The sequence below is a fragment of the Dermacentor variabilis genome, chromosome 5, assembly GCF_050947875.1.
Source record: "Dermacentor variabilis isolate Ectoservices chromosome 5, ASM5094787v1, whole genome shotgun sequence".
Taxonomy (NCBI): Eukaryota; Metazoa; Arthropoda; class Arachnida; order Ixodida; family Ixodidae; genus Dermacentor; species Dermacentor variabilis.
In genome coordinates, this window is record NC_134572.1 from 111,138,348 (window position 1) to 111,158,204 (window position 19,857).

Genomic DNA, 19,857 nt, shown 5'->3' on the forward strand with positions numbered 1-19,857 from the left:
CTTAGTCGACACAGGAGCTGACGTCAGCGTTCTCCCCACCCACCACTCTGACCAAAAAGCAACGCCTGTGTCGTTTTTGCAAGCCGTCAACGGCACCAGGATTCCAGTTTTCTCATCATGCTCCGTCGGGCTAAACCTTAGCCTTTGACGAGCGTTCCGCTGGATTTTCCTGGTTGCAGACATTCGTTGTGCAGTCATTGGAGCAGACTTCTTGCACAACTATGGACTCCTTGTCGACCTCCAACGACACCGTCTCATAGACTCCGTGACCCAGCTATCCGTTCCCAGCGTCCCATCATCAGGCACATTGCCGATTGTGCCTATTTCTGCCATGTTGGATGAACCTTTCGCCACGCTCCTACGCGAGTTTTCCACTTTGATGCACTTGCCGGACTGAACGCAACCAGTGCAACATGACGTGTGCCATCACATCGTCACCTCCGGCCCATCAGTTTATATCCGACCCCAGAGTTTGTCCCCGGAGAAACTCAAGATCGCTCGTGCGGAGTTCGAACATGTGCTGCAACTTGGCATCATCCACCTTTCCTCCAGTAATTGGGCATCACCACTTCACATGGTGCCTAAGAAAACGGGAGACTGGCGCCGATGCGGCGATTACCGGACACTAAACAGTGTTACAGTTCCTGATTGCTACCCTCTACCGATCATTCAGGACTTCACGGTGCGCTGATCTTCTCTAAGATCCATCTCGTTCGTGCCTATTATCAACTACCAGTCACTGAAAAAGACATGCACAAGACCGCCATCACCACACCCTTCGGTCTTTTTGATTTTCTCCGCATGACTTTCGGCTTACGGAACGCGGGCCAGTCCTTTCAGTGTTTCATCGATTCTGTCACCCGAGGCTTGCCTTTCATTTTTGCATACGTTGACAACCTTCTCATCGCAAGCTCTTCCGCAGAAGAACATCTTCACCACTTGTGGTTGTGGGTTTTCACGCCTTGCCAGTAAAGGAATTGTCATCAGCGCCGCCAAGAGTGAATTCGGTCAACCTGAACTCGATTTCCTCTGTCATATCGTCGATGCTACCGGCATTAGACCACTGCCGTCCAAGATTCGCGTTATCGAAAACCTTCCCCGGCCGACCACACTCACCAAGCTTCTCCAATTTCTCGAATTCGTCAATTTCTACCACTGATTCATTCCCGACGGTGCACGACTTATGGCGCCACTAGACGCTCTGCTGGTAAACAAACGTAAATAAGTGCTTCAGTGGGCTGAAGAGGCCACCGACGCTTTCACAAGAGTCAAGTCTGCCCTTGCCAACGCCACGATGCTTAGACACCAAAAGCCAAACGTGCCCACTGCCATCATGACCGACGCTTCAAACACCGCCGTTGGTGCCGTTACGCAGCAATTCACCGACAATGCGTGGCATCCACTCGTTTTTTTCTCCAAGAAATTGAAGCCTGTGCAGTCCCGCTACAGCGTATTCGGCCATGAATTACTCGCCATTTACCTGGCTATCATACATTTTCGCCATTTCCTAGAAGGCCGTGCATTTACTGTCTTGACTGACCACAACCCCATTGTGCACGCAATGAACCCTTCGGTGTCCTGTTACTCGCCCCGCGAGAGTCGACGCCTTTCCTACATTTCAGAGTTTATCACAACATTCCGCCACATCAAGGGTACCGACAGCATTCCAGCCAATGTTTTGAGTCGCGTCAATGCCGTTTCCACATTGACGTCGGCACCTTTCATCATCGAGGTCGACTTACTCGCCAGTCAATGTGACGACGCTGAACTTCGTACACTACGGAATTCGTCAGCGTCCCTGAAATTGGAGGATGTCGTTGTGACCGCAGATGGTACGTTTGCCGTCTACGACACTTCTACCGACACACCTAGACCATCCATTCCGGCATCCCTTCGCAGACGTCTTTTCGAAACCGTGCACAACCTGTCGCATCCTGGCATACAGTCGAACCCGGCTATATCGAACTCGCAAAAAAACGCCTATCAGTTCGATATAGAGCATAATTCGATATAAGCCTGCTAAATAATTGGATGTCATAAAAGCACATACCATTTATAAAATCACTTTATTGATTAAACTAGCTTAGTTTCGCACGAAACAGTCCTGCATTTTCTTCTGCTTTGGCAATTTCGCTGCCTGCGACGCACGCACTTTTCCACATTAAGGAGTCGGAGCAGCTGAGGCCGCAACTTTCCGCATTCGCGCAGGAGCACCGGACTATTGCGAGCGCACCAATCATTTCGGAGGATGTGGGACCGTCGTTGCTTTCCTCATTGTGCCCACTTTCACTTGTGCTCGGTACGATGTTGGCAATGTAGTCTTCGTTTTCGGGCTCTCCCGTGGTCGCGACACATCATTTGCGCTCACAAACTCATCCACCGTTGATTCGTCAACAGCTTCCGGAAATTCTGACAGTTCGCTCCAAACTTCGGCAACACTGGCAACGGCTTCGTCGCATTCATCAAAATTTACGGTCATCACCGAGCACGCGGAAGTCGGCAAGGCTGAAGCAATTTCAGATTAACCACTCGTACGCGGCCGTGCGTACGGGTCGGGCGCCACGGGCACCGGGTCGCGAGTTTGGACGCTTTAGCCCTAATCTCCCCCTTATTCTTCAAGATCGTGCCGAGAGTGCTCCTCGGAATCTTGTGCTCTGCGGGGACATCCGACTTCTCACCACGTTCGACACGATTTATGATTGCGAGCTTCACGACGAAAGGCAAATTCTGCCGCTTCATCACGGCAACACTGTGGGAGAAGGCCTACAAGGCGCACACAAAAACGGCGAGACAACTCGCACTTTCGCCATCTTGCACGACGAGGGCACAAGAGCATCTGATTGGCTGTCTGAGCAAGCGCTGTGGGCGGGCCAGGATCATTTTTTGCAGGGGGGGTGCCGACGGCTCGTCCGAGGCAGCGCGGTCGGGCGCAGTTTAGCGCAGTCACGGTAGGGAGAGCGGTTGGATGGAGCCGCGCAGCCGAGTTTTCTCCGCCACCGCGAGGGAAAGCCAACTTCCGCGGGCACTTTCCGCCGCTTGACGTTCGATATATCGGGTGTCGCTGCTATTTTTGTTCGATGTAAGCGTAATTTTTGCGATATATACTCATTGTAACTATATCGTGTCCAGAAATTGTTCGATATATAGAATAATTCGATGTAAACGGGTTCGATATAGTTGGGTTCGACTGTACTCGCGACACAGAAGCTTCTTTCCAGTCGTTTCGTTTGGCCTAGGCTAAACGCGCAAGTTCGCGATTGGGTTCACTGCTGTTTGTCGTGTCAACGCTTTAAGGTCCAGCGTCACCCCATTCTGCCTGCCAAGTATTTTCTTCTACCGGATGCTCGTTTTGACACTGTACACCTGGACCTCGTCGGCCTTCGTGCACCTTCGAAAGGTTACTGCTACATACTGACATGCATCGACTGCTATACATGGTGACCAGAAGCTACACCTATAGCTGACATCTCAGCACCCACTGTTGCAGCATCTTTCATGTCTACATGGATCGCACTGTTCGGCTGCCCATCCACAATAGTCACGGATCGCGGTCTGCAGTTTGACTCAGCACTTTTCAACGAGCTACTCAAACTACTCGAAACGACGCGTTTTCACACGACTGCTTACCACCCGCAGTCCAATGGACTAGTTGAATGTTTTCACCCGCATCTCAAGGCCTCCCTTATGGTGCATGAATCGCCAGAGAAGTGGGTTCTACATGTGCCTCTCGTCTTGCTTAGCAACAGAGCCATGCAAAAGAGCGACATAAGTTGCTCGTGTGCTGAGCTAGTCTATGGCATTCACCTACGGCTTCCATGCGATTTCTTTGTCACCACCACTAAAACACCTATGCCATCACCTGCCAACTATGTTGCCGAACTGCAAGCTTTCTTCTGCCAGATATGCCCCGTGTCTGCCCGTTTGCAAGAAGCAAGGTCTTTGTACGTTTCTCCCGCACTCACCTCTGCCACCCACGCTTTCGTGCTTAACTGTGCCATGCGGAAGCCTTTGCAGCCACACTACTCCGGGCCATATTGTGTTCTGGAGCATCGTCCGACGAATTTCGCCATTAATGTCAAAGGCCACTCAGACACAATTGCCCTAGAACGTCTCAAACCCGCCTACATTGAAGCTCCTGCGCCATCGGTCCCACCAATCTGTGACGCAACCCTGCTGCATCCTTCGACGCCACCTCTTTACATCACACCTAAGACCAATGCCAAGACACGCCGCGTCACGTGGACTTTCCATCGTTCGTCAAATTTTCGTCCTCTCTAGGGGGGGAGCCCTCTGTAGCGGCAGCAGCATTGGCGTCGCATGAGAATTGCGTAGACGCTCGCGTCCACATGAGGCACGAGCGGCTAGCACGCTCCGACACAGGCTAGCGTTCCGAGGGATTAAAAAAGTGCTATGCTAATAGATCGAGTGTCGGCTTTTCCTCTCCCGTAAGAGCGTAAGACAATTGTTATGGTAATAAATCTTATAAAATAAGGTGAGATGTGCTATTTTTCTGCGTGAATAAAATGACGGAAGCCAAACGGTCACAATTCTTTCTTTATTTTTGAGGGGGTTGACTTGCAAAGAGACTGTTCAAATTCGTTGCCGAAAAAAATTCTGCTAGACAGAAGGCATTTCCTTGAAGACAAGATCGCTGTACACTTGGATCTGGTAGGGTTTATTTTATCATAGTATACTTGTGTAGTGCCTATTTATGCCTAGTGGTACCTATTTTATAGCATAATATATAGTGACACCTACAGAAGTGCTGATTTTGGTATCTTTGAAAAACAAATGTCGCAGTTGGAGAAAACTCATGCTGATTTGTCGATCGAACTTAGGACCACTGCCTTTTCGCTGCTGTCTACCATCCAAGCTAACGAAGAAGCTGGTAGATCTGCTTTGAACAACTTGAAATAAGTGAGACAGGTTTGCATGACCTGGGTTTTACACTAACGCCACTCTGTACTGAAGGTTAATTTGGATGATTGCGTCAGACAGAATATGACTAACTTCAGGGACTGAAACAACCTCCATGAGTTACAACAGATATTCCCATGCATGAGGTTAGTGTTAAGCTTGCATGCTGTAAGGGCATTCCAGTTTAATGTGATGTTGGTGGCAGCATACATTGTGAAGACAATCACCATTTACAGATCATTTAGGAGCTGTGTTAAACAGCTGATAAGCCGAAGTGTTAGATGGTGGAAACATATAATTTCGCATTGTTTTATTTCATTCGCTATGCTTTGAAATGCTAAAGATAAAAGTGTTAAGGTCAGAGTGAGCAATAGTTAAATCATTTGTGCAAGATACGGCATATGACAAATATAGATTATGTAGAGAATAGGGTCGAAGTCTGACCTCTGTGGTACCTTAGAATATGCAGAACTTTGTCTCGATATTGTGCATAGTGGGAATGAATTGGTGACATTTCAGAAAGCATTCAGTTCGTTTTGGAAGTTTAGCCTCAAAACTTATCTGGTTTAACATGCATAATAAAAATTTTGTGACGCACCTAGTCAAAAATTTATGCGTGGCTGTGCTATCGCAAACACAAGAGACCAGTGGCACTGGGGGAAGGCCAGTGAAGTAGTGCCGAACCGCACACAGTACACACGAGCACCGGCAATGTGTCCCTACGACGTCCGCCAAAGGCGTCTACTACAGCGTCCGCGATGTGCGTGACAAATGCCATAGTAGACGCCGCGGTTGTCTCCACTCTGTACAGAGCAGGGGGTGAGGAGGACATCGAGGCACCTTAGCAGCTGCCGGAAAAGAACAGAACGCCCCTCCTCCTTTGCCTGATCACCCGCCTAGTGTGCCACAGGAGAGGGCACGCATTCGGCCACGATCCTCGCCCACGTGGGCACCGCTCCTTCTCCCCCATTAGGCTCCATCCACCCTCGCTGCATCGCTACGCTGCATAATGCTATTTTATACTCTGCTTTCACTCTCTCTCAGCTCTCCCTCCCCCAGCTAGCTGTGAACGTCAAGAGAAAGCCAGCAAGCTTCTAACAGCTCCACTGTAAAATTCCACATGAGTCTCAAAGTATGGTCTGCAGCAGGATACCTGGGCCTCCTTGTGTGTGAACAGGGCAGTTTGTGAAGACTTGTAGTGATATGAATTTGACTTTTGTTAAAGTGGGTAAAAAGGTGTCTGCTAATGCAGTTCCGACAATTTGTTTTGAAGCTGTGCTCTTCACGTTGACCTAGGCAGAATTGAAAGCAGGAGACATGGATGTTGGTGAGCAGTTGTTGTTGTCGCAACTTAAAGTGTCCTCATTTAAATAATCATCCATGCATCTGACGTGTAGCATTACGTGCTTCATTGGTTGTAGAGTGGAATTTAAAGCTTTTGATATGGAACACTGAGGTCATAATGACCAACCTCTGCTGTGGCAGCCATAGTTTGTTGAGGGCGGTATGCCAAGATGCTTGCATACTTGAATTTAAGTACGCATTAATCTCCAGACTGACCAAAATTAAACCGTAGCCCTCTGCTGTGGTGTCCTCCATAGACAACAGCATTAATTAGGATGTTCATCCTGCTAATCAGTAATTATTGATATAATTATAACTTCCCTATAGATGCTATCTATTAATAATAACGAAAATTTTATGAAAGCATCAGCTAATATTGTATAATAGAAGGCATTAGCATGAAGTAATGTTAGTTGTTTTTACGCTGCTTAGTTTCTCTCGCTTCTTTTTTTTCCGTTTGGTTTGCCACATGGCATAACATCATAATGGAGCTAAAGATAAGCATGCAGACCCTCAGCCAGCCTTGTCTAATTAGCAAATAATCTCACATTTTTTTTTGTAATTCACTCCCCTCTCTATGCCAAAAGGCCTCGAGGGTAAAAGAAATAGATAAATTTGGTACATGGTACATACTTGCCAGTTGAAAGTGTTGATGCAATAAAAATCTTCAATCTTTCATATCTTGCAATAAAAATGACGTATAATTCTGATCATCTAGATAGTCACAAAATCGTGTTGCCAGTATGAATTTTTCAGCTACAAACTTTTTACATTTGCTTTGCAAGGTATACGCTTTCATAGCAAAAACCTGGCATCATCCATTATTTTGCTGTGCTGTTCCTAATGAAATGTCTTTTTTGCATTGTAGGGTTCAACCTGTGGTGAAGATGAAACAGATGATGAAGTTTTGTCTCGGGGAGACCACATGTCAGTTTCTGAAACTCGAAGAGGTACTGCCCATTTCTTTATTTCATATTTTGCTGTTGACGCTCATACAAAGTTGTCAAAGCTGCTGTCACATGTACCTCTGTCCATTGGGTTTAAAATTTCCCAACATGTATTGTTGAAATCACATTTGCCTTCACATCTCACAATTTGGGTCATTTCAACAGCTTATCTTATGATGTTACATATCTTTAGAGAGTTCAATGTTAAAAAGAAAAAGTAAGAAAAAAGCAATATGTAGAGTGTCAGTATTTAATTGGAGCACCTGTGTTTAACATGTTCGAGCATTATGTTTTTACCTATGACATGTGTCTTTGCTTGTATTCCCATGAGATATGAAATTTTATGTTAATAATGATTGACAGCACTTGTGTTTTGAGCGGTGAAGGTTATGACAACACAAAGCATTTATTTTTGTACCAGCACTGAGAGTAATGCTGTTCATTGTTTTGTGATGATACAGCTTCGTCTTCCCCATTACTGGCTCAAGTCAGCAACCTTCAGTTGAGCCAGCCTTTGAGCCTGGCTTCGGAGCTAGAAGAATACTACGAGGACAGTCTCCTAAGCGGCAGACTGGCTGTTCCCAATTTGGAAAAATCATCTTTGTCAGCTCCCCTCACAACTTCATCCTCCAGCCCCGAGTTTGAGTCTGAGAATGAAGAGGCTGAACCGACATCACTGCCCAGCTTTGGTTTTTCCTCACAGAATGATGACTCCTATGCTCAAGTCAAACACTCGACACCCAATGCGAGCAAGACTTCATTAGACCATGCAATCGAACAGTATTCTGATGACGTGGCTCGCATTAATCTGCACAACTTGCCTCCTTCCTTGGACAATGGCAACTCTTTTCTTTTTGAAGAGAAGGCCTCTGGAGAACTACCAGACGAAGAACTCGTTGTGAAGATTAGAAGGTGCTTTGACGAGACAAAAATTAAGGATGGCTACGTTCTGACCGGGCGGCTCCAGGACCTGTTGACCCCAAAGGAAGTGGATGAAATTGTCAACAACTACGTCTCGTACTCCAGCTTTATTGACGACAACATCCTAGAGGCTGTCGTAGAATTGGCAGGGGGGAGCCAGAGTCTAAAGAATGGCAACAGTCATCAAAGTCGGGAGAAGAAAGTGATTGTACCCAATTTAGAGCCATTCACAGATGACTCAAGTGACATCGTAGTGGTTGCTTATGAAGAGGACGACATTAGCTCTAGCCTTTGCAGCAATGGGAACAAGACGGCAAGCCTTGAAAAGAAGAGTGCAGCTCACTGCGGCGATGGTGATGGCCATGGCGTTCTGGAGACTGAGACCTTTCACTCTTTGAAAAGAATAGATGTCGAGGAGTCAGTCCTAAAGAAACTGCATATGCTTCCTGGTACTGGAATTGCAAGCAGATTTATGGCCGACTCATCTCGTAGTTTGTCATCGCTGCCAGCCGACCTCTCCCAGCAGAAGCAAGAGGTTAAGATGAACACTGCCCGTTCAGATCCAGAACTGCCTGTAATGGCCCATGCAGAACAACCCTTGAACAGCAGTGTTTCCGCTGCTACTGCTGCTGATGCTCCACCCGAGCTTGTTCCGGAAGAAAGGCTGCAGGAAAATGACTCCAGTACCCCTGCAGGTTTGTGGGACACCGCTTTACATCGGCCATCACTAACACGCTTTCTTTGCTGCGCAGCTACTAACACTCTTACCTTTTCTCCGCCTGCACTAGTTTGTGTGCAACAGTCCAGTTTGCAGTTTCTGGTCTTGTGACTAGGGCTGGTGTTTGACTACCGCTTATCTGCAGCCTTGTGGTGCTGTGCATGGTTCCTATGGATATACCTTTGTCAAGGCTTTTGCTTTCGCATACCCGTGAGTTAATTTCTCGTTCTATGTGTGTTGGATTTAGTTTGCAGTATCTGGGTAACTAAATGCTATGCTCTTGTGTAACGTGTTGAAAAGCAACCTTTGCACTAGTTGACATCACGCAAAGAATGCACTTTTGCACACAGTAAAGGCAAACAGTAAGCCTGGCTTATACTGGCACATTATTCTTCTCATATGTGTGAAAAGGTCGTTTGCATGAAGTGAGAGCTGTGGTAAGTGTGAAAATGATGAAATTATAAATGAGTGTTGCCATGAGTCTAAAGGTTAGGAACCAGCTTCTGCATACACACATTCCTCTGGTTGTGGAGGCAGGTCCTTGCCAGGGTGTCTATCAGCTGGGAAAACCGGGAATGCTTAGGGATGTTTAATAGACTAGAAATACTCAGGGAAAACTCTGAATTTGTGCTTCTGTCAGGGAAAATTAACTGTAATTTTATTGAAAGGGAACAAAAGTCGTTGTAATGCTCGCTTAAGTAACAGAGAGGAATGGTAACGAATTGCCTTTGACGCCGTGTCATCGGCTTGCAGAGTTGCCAGTGTACAGTCAACGACCGAATTTCCGAACGCCCGATAATTCGGACGGCTTCGCGGCACCTCCACATACCCCATGGAGCCTATATATAAGAACGTCTGAAATTTTGTGCAAGAACCCTTTGCTGTAACCGTAGGTCCTAAACGGCATTAGTCAAAGCCACCACCGCTGCCATTTTGATTACCTTACCTTCTGGAACCGGCGCTCTCTCATGCAAATCCGCTGGCAGCCGTAGCCACCACCGCAGCAACGCTTGGCCTTGCTGCTTCAACATTCACTATTAAGCTTCTTGCCGTTCTGTGGTGTGTTTTTCATTGAAAGAATTTTCCTCTGTCAGCAATGGCACCGAATTCACCTTTATGGTCCTCTCGATTGGCTTCGAAGCTCAGAAAGCCCGGCGCTTTGCATAATGCCGGTTCTCGAGACTCAGCTTCGCCTCAATACAGTAATTTTACGCGGTGAAGCATACGTGAAAGTATTGCGGTGAAGCATAACAAGCGTGGGAAGAGGCAATGGTCGCGGTAAACAGTATGTATTCCTTTACTATTACACTCGTGCACCTGCCATCTCCTGTCGCATTACGAGCACCGGTATGCCTAATAAGTGTACTGGCAGGCCTTCAGAGCTTTTTCTGATGTGCCTGCGGCGAGTTTAGCCCTTTAAGGCAATAAAAGACATGCGTTCATTTTTTCTGACAGCCAGATTTTTGGGACGTTTTCGAAGCCCCCTAGGGAGGCCGAAAAATCGGACGTTGACTGTGCAACTGATGAGGAGCATGCTTCAAATGGTCCGCGGGGCGAATGCGCGGTGGAAAGAGGACGAGAACAGAAAGGACCTACGCATTGAGGAATGAACGGTAAAGGAAGTGTGCTGCTGTTTCTTTGAAGGAGCTTGAGCTCAAAAAACAAAGTATTGGCTGATGTCGAGATGCAGATGTCATGAATACAAAGCAAAATAAACTCTTTAAAGCAGTTAAATGCAACACTGAGATGTTGTGCGTGGGCTGGGAGTATGTCAGGACAGTTGTGGTTACCAGCTGTTAGAGAGAATCTCACTTGCGACAAAGTTCAGGTCTCACACCAATGAGCTTGCTATCAGTTGATAGAAATAGCTCATCTTCGAAAATATTTGCTTCTATATGCATATATATGAGGCAAGATAATATGGGGCAGAGACTTGGAGACTGACAAAGAAGCTTGAGAACAAGTTAAGGTCCGCGCAAAGAGCAATGGAACGAAGATTTCTAGGCATAACGTTAAGAGACAGAAAGAGAGCAGTTTGGATCAGAGAGTAAATGGGTATAGACTATATTCTAATTGACATCAAGAGAAAGAAGTGGAGCTGGGCAGGTCATGTAGTGCGCCGGTTAGATAACCGTTAGACCATTAGGATTACAGAATGGGTACCAAGAGAAGGGAAATGCAATCAAGGACGATGGAAGACCCGGTGGAGCGATGAAATTAAGAAATTCGCGGGTGCTAGTTGAAATCGGTTGGCGCAGGACAGGAGTAATTGGAGATTGCAGGGAGAGGCCTTCGTCCTGCAGTGGACATAAAACAGGCTGATGCTGATGATGATGATCTATCTCCTTTTTATTCGTATTTGGGAATGCTTGACAATCGGTTTTACCTTTTTCGAATGTATTTTTTTTTTGCTGTGTGTTTTATGAACCCGTCCCTTCTGTTTTCTTTTTGAATAATATAAACTCTGCTCCTTACTACTCAAACTGGATTAAGTCGTTCTTTTTTAAATTTTTTAACATGCTTACTAGAGAGTGAAACCATAGGGCAACATAGTGTCAACCCACCTTGACATAAAACAAAGTTCTGTGTCACTCAAGCAGTCTTGCAAAGCCATTCAGGGAAAACCTGAAAAACTCGGGGAATTTGAAAATATCAACTTGGTAGACACCCTGCAAGTTTCTCTTTGAATTCATGTCCCTTTTTATAACACTCTCTTTGTAACACTCCCTTTGATTTTCCTCTTGACTGCGAGGTAGTTAAGGTGCCAACATTACTGCAAGGCAGTCGCAGGTATAAAGGCCACTTACTTTCTGTTACCGTCTATAATTATGTCTTTTAGTGTAGATAATAAATCAATCATGAATGTCTTCTCATAAAGACAATTCAAGCTGCAACAGTGGGTGATCAATGAAATTTGTGTTTCTGATATTTGTTCTACAGTGACCTGCATTTTATTCTGATGACTTGAAATAAAAGATTTTGCATTGACCATGCTTTGTTCCTGCTCAGATTTTTTTTCTTTCAGCACGATCGCATTTCTTCAATAAAATGCTTGGCTTTAATAATTCAATAAATGCTTGCTTGGCAGAACACTTAAGTTCTGAAAACTGGTGAAACTGGTCCATATATCTGCAGCAGCTCTCCTCCATTGGTGAAGTATGCTTACGATGGTGGTTGTTCATTTCTCGTCTGGAGAAATCAGGCAAGCTGAGATGCTGAGCTTTTCATTGAATGATGTAAACCAAGAAAATATGACCTTGCTGTGAATTTAAAAGAGAAACAGAACAACAAAAAAATCATCTAAGCACAGGACATCAGTTTAAAAATTTTAGGAAAAAAAAAGTCAGTTATTGTACGGACTTGCTAGCTGTCACTGCTTTGCCTGCGTTTAATTTCTTGGCCTTTGCCTTTCCTGTCTTACTGTACTGTACTGTACCGTCTTACTGTACTGTACTGTACTGTACCGTCTTACTGTACTGTACTGTACTGTCTTACTGTACTACACTGCACTGGTGCAACATTTCACCAAGGGGTACACTGTTCCTTCTTTCAGAGAGACCCTCAAGCCTGAGTGGTGCTAACAGGAGCAGGCGCAAGATTAAAGTGAACCCAGACATTCTTCGTGCCCAGATTGGTCTTGATGATGACCAGAAAAGCCTTTCATCAATGAGCAACAAGAGCGATGGAGATGTCTTCTCACCTGCGGACGACCTGGCAACGCCAGATATCGAGACTCCTGATGAACTGGGTGACTCTGTACTTGGAAGTGAGTGCTTCTAGTGTGCGTTAGAGAAAAGTGAGAAAAAAAAAAACGTCTTGCAGACTGTGTATGGGTTAGGCCTTAGTGGCAATCGGTTAAGGACTGTTTGGAAGTGTACGCTAGCTTAGCACGAGGTCACAGGTTCGGCTCCCACCCATGACCGCCGCATTCAACGGGCAATCTGCAATTGCCCTTGTGCTTAGATTCAGGTGCAGATGAAGAAATCTTGGCTAGTCGGAATAAATTTGCTGCCTCCCCCCCATGACATCTCTCGTACTCCCAGTGTTGCTCTAGAACGTTGGACCCCGCAAATCGGTCAGAGTGAAGGTAAATTTATTAAAGGAGGCTGTAAGTACTGCAGTCAGAGTTTAGAGATCAGTATGCATGTAGATCAGTCAGATCAGCATGCAAATCAGTTTGTGTGTGTGTGTGTGTGTGTGTGTGCAGTTCAGAATGTGTGTAGAAGCACTGATAAGAAAAAACAAAAAATACATTTCCTTTTACTTATGGTCAAAAGTTGTTCCACGGAGTGATGATATTAATCTGTAAGCAGCATTCTTTGGAGAGTACCCCGACAAAATTTGTTGGTCATGTGAAAAGTGTAATGCCTTGGTATCTGCCTAAAAACACGTAATTTGCGAAGTTGACATTTAATCGTTACAGTAGTGTAAATGTAGATTATTGATAGGTTTATAAGCGATAAGGAACATATGAAACCAAACAAAAATAAAAATTGATCAGATAAAGAACTGTTCTCGGCAGGCCACCTTGAAAGCTTACTTACCCACATTACGGATGAATGTGCAAAGGAGCCTGCTGTGGGGCTGCTGAGTATAAAAATAAAAATAACTGATTGGTGGCATTAAAGAAACAAGAAAAGACTGGTGATGTCGCTGTCACCGCATCATGGTCGTAACAAAAAATGGAAAAGAAATAAAATTTAAAAAAGGGGAACACAGCTGCGGTGAACCCAGTTGTGGTGACGCTCCTGCTCAGTTGATACAATCGCTTTGAAGGGGCCATGCAGCTTTCTGGCAACTCATCTCCATCATGCTCAGTACGCGAATTTCATTTCTTTGGTACTGGAAAAGTGATTGGTAGACATGCATAAGTTTGGAAAGGCAAGTAAGCAAAAGTGAAGTAACGGCTGAGCTATAGAATGCTTACATATTAGAAGACAATTCTCAGGATTTCTGTTGAATTTTTTTTTTTTTTGCTTTGAGTTATGAACTTGCAGTGCATGGAAACAGAAGAGGGGACACACATGTACATGGGGCTTTAACTGGAAACTAAATGCTTTATTTGAGGATGTTTTTTTTTAATGAAATGACAAATTTTATTGTCACCCATTACAGTGCTATGCAAGAATATCTGATTCGTTTTTGAGAAACATACCAAAGAGTTGATGACAATCCTTCTTACATTGTTCTATTTTGAAAACTTCTACTATTTCCGTAGGTTGGCTTCTGCCTATTCTCATGGTATTGCTTTGTTTTGTTGAGCTTCCTTTGATGCATCCAGTGTTTCATACACTGACGGTTTCTGCCCTGAATAGGAGATGACTCAACCCTGAGTGACTCAATTCCTGAGATGTCTGCTCGAGAAGAGTACGCAGAAGAGAGAAGCTGGAAGACTTGCAACGTGGGGGGTGTTGAGCGCAAGATCGACATGAGGGTGATCGAGCCCTACAAGAAGGTGCTGTCGCATGGAGGTATGGATGCGTCTTGTGTGAAGCACTGCAGCGTGAATGCTTTAGATGCGATGTGCATCGCTGCCACAATTAATATTAGAGCCAGCTGTGTGCTTCTGGAGCGCAGAAACAATTTCCTCCTGCTGTCTACTGGGTGTGAGGTAGTCTTGCCGGGAGTTAGTGAGCAAACCACTTTCTGCATAGCAGCAGACGCTAAGATGGCAAGTCGTTTTGTTCATAATCATCTTTTTACCCTGAACAGCACCTTTCATGAATTGCAGACTCATGTCACAAGGGCTGTACACCTGACTGCAGGGCTTTTCATAATGTAGAAGCCCTGAAAAAGTAATATTTCCCCATTGTTCACTTGCTCAGCTTTGAATTAGAGGCTTCAAAGTGGTGGTCATGTACCAGGTGTACAGGCATTGCTTGTGGCTTTCTGTGCATGCACTGGTTGTAGGGAAAGTACTCTTTAGCGCGAAGCTCTTCCGCGCCCGTTGATGCGTTGAGCGTTGGCGTGCCTCGACATCGGCATAACTGAGCAAACGAGCAGAGCGAACGATGAAAGAGCGAATGTGGAGCGCAGTGAAGAATGAAAAGCAAGGAGAGCGTGAGGAGGAAAGCGGAGGAGGAGGCTGCGGTGAAAGCATGAGGTGGAAAGTGAAGGAGCAGGGTATGGCGAAAGCGTGAGAAGAAAAGCGCAGTGCACCTCTGCAGTGACAATGGCTATGATATGGTATCAGAGTAGCATGCATTGTTTGTTCACCAATGGCATGTGGCGAGCATGTTGAAAGATACTGTATATGAAAACAAAGCACTGTATTAGTGGAAATCTGTTTGCAGCAGATGCTGTGAATCGCCCCCACGCGTCACCCATGTGCTGTCTCTTGCGATCTCCCAATTAGTGATGCAGTTGCGCCACACTTCGCTCCATTTGCAATGTGCTGCATGAGACATTGTCTGTGCCATCCAATGTATCGTGAAATGGAAACGCGTATAGAGCTGCGCTCAAATGTCGCATTAGGGAGTATCGTAATCGTCTGTGAACTTTTTCTTATGGCTGACAGATTTCACCTACTTTTTCAATAAAGACAACTGCACTGTTTGCTTAATTGGAGGCCTGAAGTGAGCGTTAGACAAAAGTGCAAAAATAAAGGTAGGCTTGTAACTCTATACACCCTTATATAATTGTTGCACCATATACATTCACCTTTTGCGCTATGCCAGCTGTGTGTTGAAATCTCATGCAGCTGTTGCATTACGCTTGTTTTGCCTGCTATAGCAGGTGCCTGCCACAGTCCAGTCTCCAACATGGCAGTGCCCATTGAGCTTGCTGATGTATGTTACGCAGTTGTGTCTCATCCACTGCCCACTTATAGTACAGGCGTTGTGTTTCATTGTTTTTGTCAGGCTACTTTGCAGAGGATCGTCAAGCCATCATTGTGTTCAGTGCATGCCACCTGCCTGATCGGTGCCGAAGAGACTATGACTATGTCATGGATAATCTGTTTTTGTAAGTGCTCATCAAGGTTTTCTTGATCAGTCATGGACAACTTTTCACTATTACTGCATGCTGTCATGGTTTCTAAGAGATCTGGAACATCCACTGAAATAAGGACTGCTAATTCGACGTTGTTTTCTTCATTTCTCTTGAGTACAAATGCAATTGTAATATGAGAATTAGGTGCTTGCCCAATATTCCTTCTTAGCACTTCGCTTCCGAAATAAAACCATTGGATATGACAAATCGGTTGTGTGGAAATATACAAGGTGGAGGCAATTTCATGAAAAGTAAGGATTGAAGCTAGCACAAAGCTACGAAAAATTGTCTTTGCTGTTCACGAACATTCCTTCACCTTTCAGGCTTCCGGCAGAACTTATTTGCCACATTCAGTGCTTCTCTGCTTCATGTTGTTGATTAATCCGGCCTCACTCTGCGATCTGTTTGCCTTCTGGTTAGCTCAGATGTTAAGAGTGACTGCCCTGGAAAGGTGTTCATCCCTGGTTCAAACCCTGGAGCAGTGCGAATTCTTTTTAAACTGCGATGCTTTCTTTCCGAGAAACTCCTATGGGATTCAATTGTGACTTTGTGTTACAGTTCAGCTGGATGGCAAGCTTTCCCTTTCAACTAACGGATGTGAAACATGAGCATGAAGACGGTGCATTCAAGTTATGCAAGCTGATATGTTTTATAAACATAAGCTGTTGAAGCTATAGAATTTAGTTATTCAAAGTGATTGTGTTCAATATAACTAAAAAAAAAACACTAGGAGTGGTTGGAATGACACATTATATTTTGGGCTGTCTTTGTTAGTTGCTATTAAATTTGCATACAATACTCATGTTGCAGCTTTATCCTTGAAATTACCAAGCCCTATTGAAAATACCAAGAAGACAGACAGTGCTATAGTATGCAAGCTGTTGTGGTTGAGGTGATGCAGTATTTTCTAGGGTAAAACTGAGCTGCCCTGTCTTTTGCCAAACCTGTAAATTTTTCCTTGTGTCAGTGTGCCTGCATGTCACTGGTCCTGAATGGCATTGTTAGATCACTGGTTGTGACCACTCTGTTCTAGATATGTTTTGTCAACGTTAGACCAACTGGTGGTTGAGAGCTACGTCTTGATTTACCTTCATGGGGCCACTGAGCGCAGCAAGATGCCCAGCTTTGGGTGGCTTAAGCGCTGCTACCAGATGATTGACAGAAGGCAAGCACCTGCTTTCTTTTCTTTGTTTGCTGCTTTCAGTTTAAATTTGTAATTTACTTGAACACTGTGGACATAGATGGAACATAGAAAGTGAATGACTGCAGAGATGCTTTAATTACACTGATCTGACTGTAAAGTCAAAGGAATTTGCTGACCAGAGTTGCTGATGTAGGGGTTGTCAGACGATCTTGCCGCTGCCACCAGTTGTAAGGGTTGTAGGTTGTAGGGAGGAAATTGGCAGGAACTAGGCGTACAGGATTTATTTACAGATATCTACATTAGAACAAGAGAGACATTTGAAAGTCTAGCGTGGCTCCCAAATGGAGCACGCAAGACAAAGCATACAGCATGCCAGCACGAAGCTCCAAACACACCGCTTGTCGAGCACGAGCACAATCACAGAGCACACTGACGAGCACGATGACGAGCACACCCTAGCAGCGACAAACAGCTGCTTATAAACACTCCGTGCTCCCTACATCCCTAGGTGAGGGAAACGTTCGACCAGTCAACATAGCCGAGCCGCCTTTGAGCGGGAGGGCTTACACACACACGTACGCACAGCTTTCACTGCCCACACCGAGGCCAGACGGGCTTCACAGAAATCGGGGCTTACGTCTTGACCAAAGGAGGCGCCTCTTATTCCCCAAGCTGACCCCTGCAGCATGGCCGCTGGTTCTCCATTGCCTTGCGTCTTGAAAAGTGCATGGGACGTACGTTGCCACCAGATACAATCCCTCGGGAACTCCCCGGCGGTGGCGGGTTCAGTAACATGCCTGGTTCGTCGAACTCATCTCGGCCTTCCCGCGACGGAGAGTCGCTGAAGCGGCCTATTGGCCTCCGCACACAGTAGACTTAGTGGCGCCGTTCGACTGGAGAATGACGGTGGCTTCCCAGGAAATGCCAACCCTGCTGCTGCAGCTGGCTGAGAAACCTTGCACATTGGCACCTCGGCAGGCCATTCCTAACACAGAGTGGAGCCCTCCCTCTCATTCCCACTCCATTGAAGAGTGGAGATCCTCGTAATTCCACTCGTTTGAACTCCTCAGAATGGCAATTGTTGAACCATTCCCACTCCTGGAGTGGCTGAGCTGGTTCATTCCATTTCTACAACTCCAGTAAATGGAACGCTTTATATGCAATTGTTTACTACAGTCGACTTCTGTTAATTCAACCCTCGCAAAAATGACAAAATTGGTTGAATTATCCGGCAGGTCAAATTAAACAAAATGTTGAAAAAACGCCAAACACACCACTGATTCATTTGGCAGTATTTGCCCTATACAAACACACCTCAAATCAGACACGATAAATATAGATAAATAAAGGCAAAGAAAAATTGGTAGTGGCTCAGCTAGGCTATGCCAGGATATATGTAGCGAAATCTAAGGCATAGCATGGTTCGCCTTGGTTAATCTTGATTGCAAGTCCAGGTTAGTCTGGTTGTCTAGCTATGTTGCAGCGTTTAGCCAGTCGTACTGCGCACTGTTCATCTCTTTCCTGGGCGGTACGTTTCCTCTTCATCTCGTTCCGATGTTGATTCCAGGCCTCCTCCTGCTTATCAGAATTGTTGCCGTCCATACTTCCATCTCAACTGTGGTTGCGGCGCACGCGAGCTCTCCTTTTCAATCCTCCGACATGTTATCGGGCATGCGACGCAGCTGGTGAAGCGAGTGGAGGCGAACGCAACAATGAGGAAAGCGGTGTGACGAGGAACATGCTGTGACGTCATGTGCCTCCTCAGAGCACGGCCATGGCGAAATCACAAGTTCGCGGCCAGTAAAGCTGTCGCTTTAAAAGGGAAGTAAAATTGCTACTGACCGCAGTAACTGTCTATCGCAGTCTGCTGACACCTGAACTGTGGTCAGCAGTGGAGGAGTAGACGGGGGTAAAACACGTTGTGGGGCTAGTTGGTGCATAACTTACAATAGAATAAGCGCCAAAATTGACGACACACAAGAAGGAATACAGACAGCGGGTGGGGGGGAGCAAAAGGACAGGGAAAGAGGATTGAGTAAAGGAGAACTGTTACATATATACCATATAGTGTTGCAAAGGCAGTCTTGGTTTTGTTCATTGCACTGCGCAGCCAATTTCTTTCCCAACTTTCCTGCAAAAGAAGGAGGGGGGGAGGGCTCAGGTTAGAATTGGGTAAATATTGTCATCAGACATTGTGGGCTGCAGTTATTGCTTGAAAATTCTGGCCGAAAATAGGCATTTTTGATAGAAGGTCCCACCATATGTTCAACACATTCACTGTCCCTAAGCTCCACCAAGACAGTCGCTGTCATTAAAAGGGTTGCTGTTTTCACCATAGGTGTCAGGCGAGTGCGTGCTCACTGGTCAAGTTCGAATCATCCGGCGAAGGCCAATTTTACAATCGAAATAACACAAGGTTGTGCCCATAGAAATGCATGGGTGCCAGCGGGGATGTTCAGTCAGGATTGAATTAACTGAAAAATCGAATTAACTGGAGTTCAATTAACAGAAGTCTACTGTGTTTGAGCACCTAGTGACAAACTAATTTTTTGTGGACTCTTAATGTAACAAATAATGTTACATATTATTTTTTCACATAAGAACAAACGCGCTTTGTGGCCTCTTATCTCTTCAGGGCAATGTAGCCTGTAATCTCTCTAATTATACTCATTTGAGTAAAGCAAAGTAGAAAATAATCCTGCACCGTATCCCCTGTGGTGGGCGTGTGCTATTGTTTCAGGAAAAAGCAGGCAAGCAAAACTAAGATGGTGGTATTTATGGAGAAAAGTGCTTTCGCACTATATGAGTTCACAGTCAAAAGAATCGTTGAAGTCTGCTGCCTTTTCTTGTTTCACATTTACTGGCATTGAACAGAC

The 19,857-nt window shown here is 45.5% G+C and overlaps 1 protein-coding gene across 4 annotated transcripts in view; it reads left to right on the forward strand.

Moving 5' to 3' along the window:
• LOC142583050 (uncharacterized) overlaps nt 1–19,857 on the forward strand; it is a 65,579-nt gene that overhangs the window by 34,565 nt on the left and 11,157 nt on the right. For 3 of the 4 annotated variants that reach the window (XM_075693319.1, XM_075693317.1, XM_075693318.1), the window contains exons 13-18: nt 7,130–7,211; nt 7,670–8,824; nt 12,401–12,613; nt 14,163–14,318; nt 15,708–15,810; nt 16,871–17,002. In XM_075693319.1, the coding sequence (XP_075549434.1) occupies nt 7,130–7,211; nt 7,670–8,824; nt 12,401–12,613; nt 14,163–14,318; nt 15,708–15,810; nt 16,871–17,002 (1,841 nt within the window). The remainder of the gene's footprint in view (nt 1–7,129; nt 7,212–7,669; nt 8,825–12,400; nt 12,614–14,162; nt 14,319–15,707; nt 15,811–16,870; nt 17,003–19,857) is intronic. The other variant, XM_075693320.1, reaches the window with a different exon arrangement.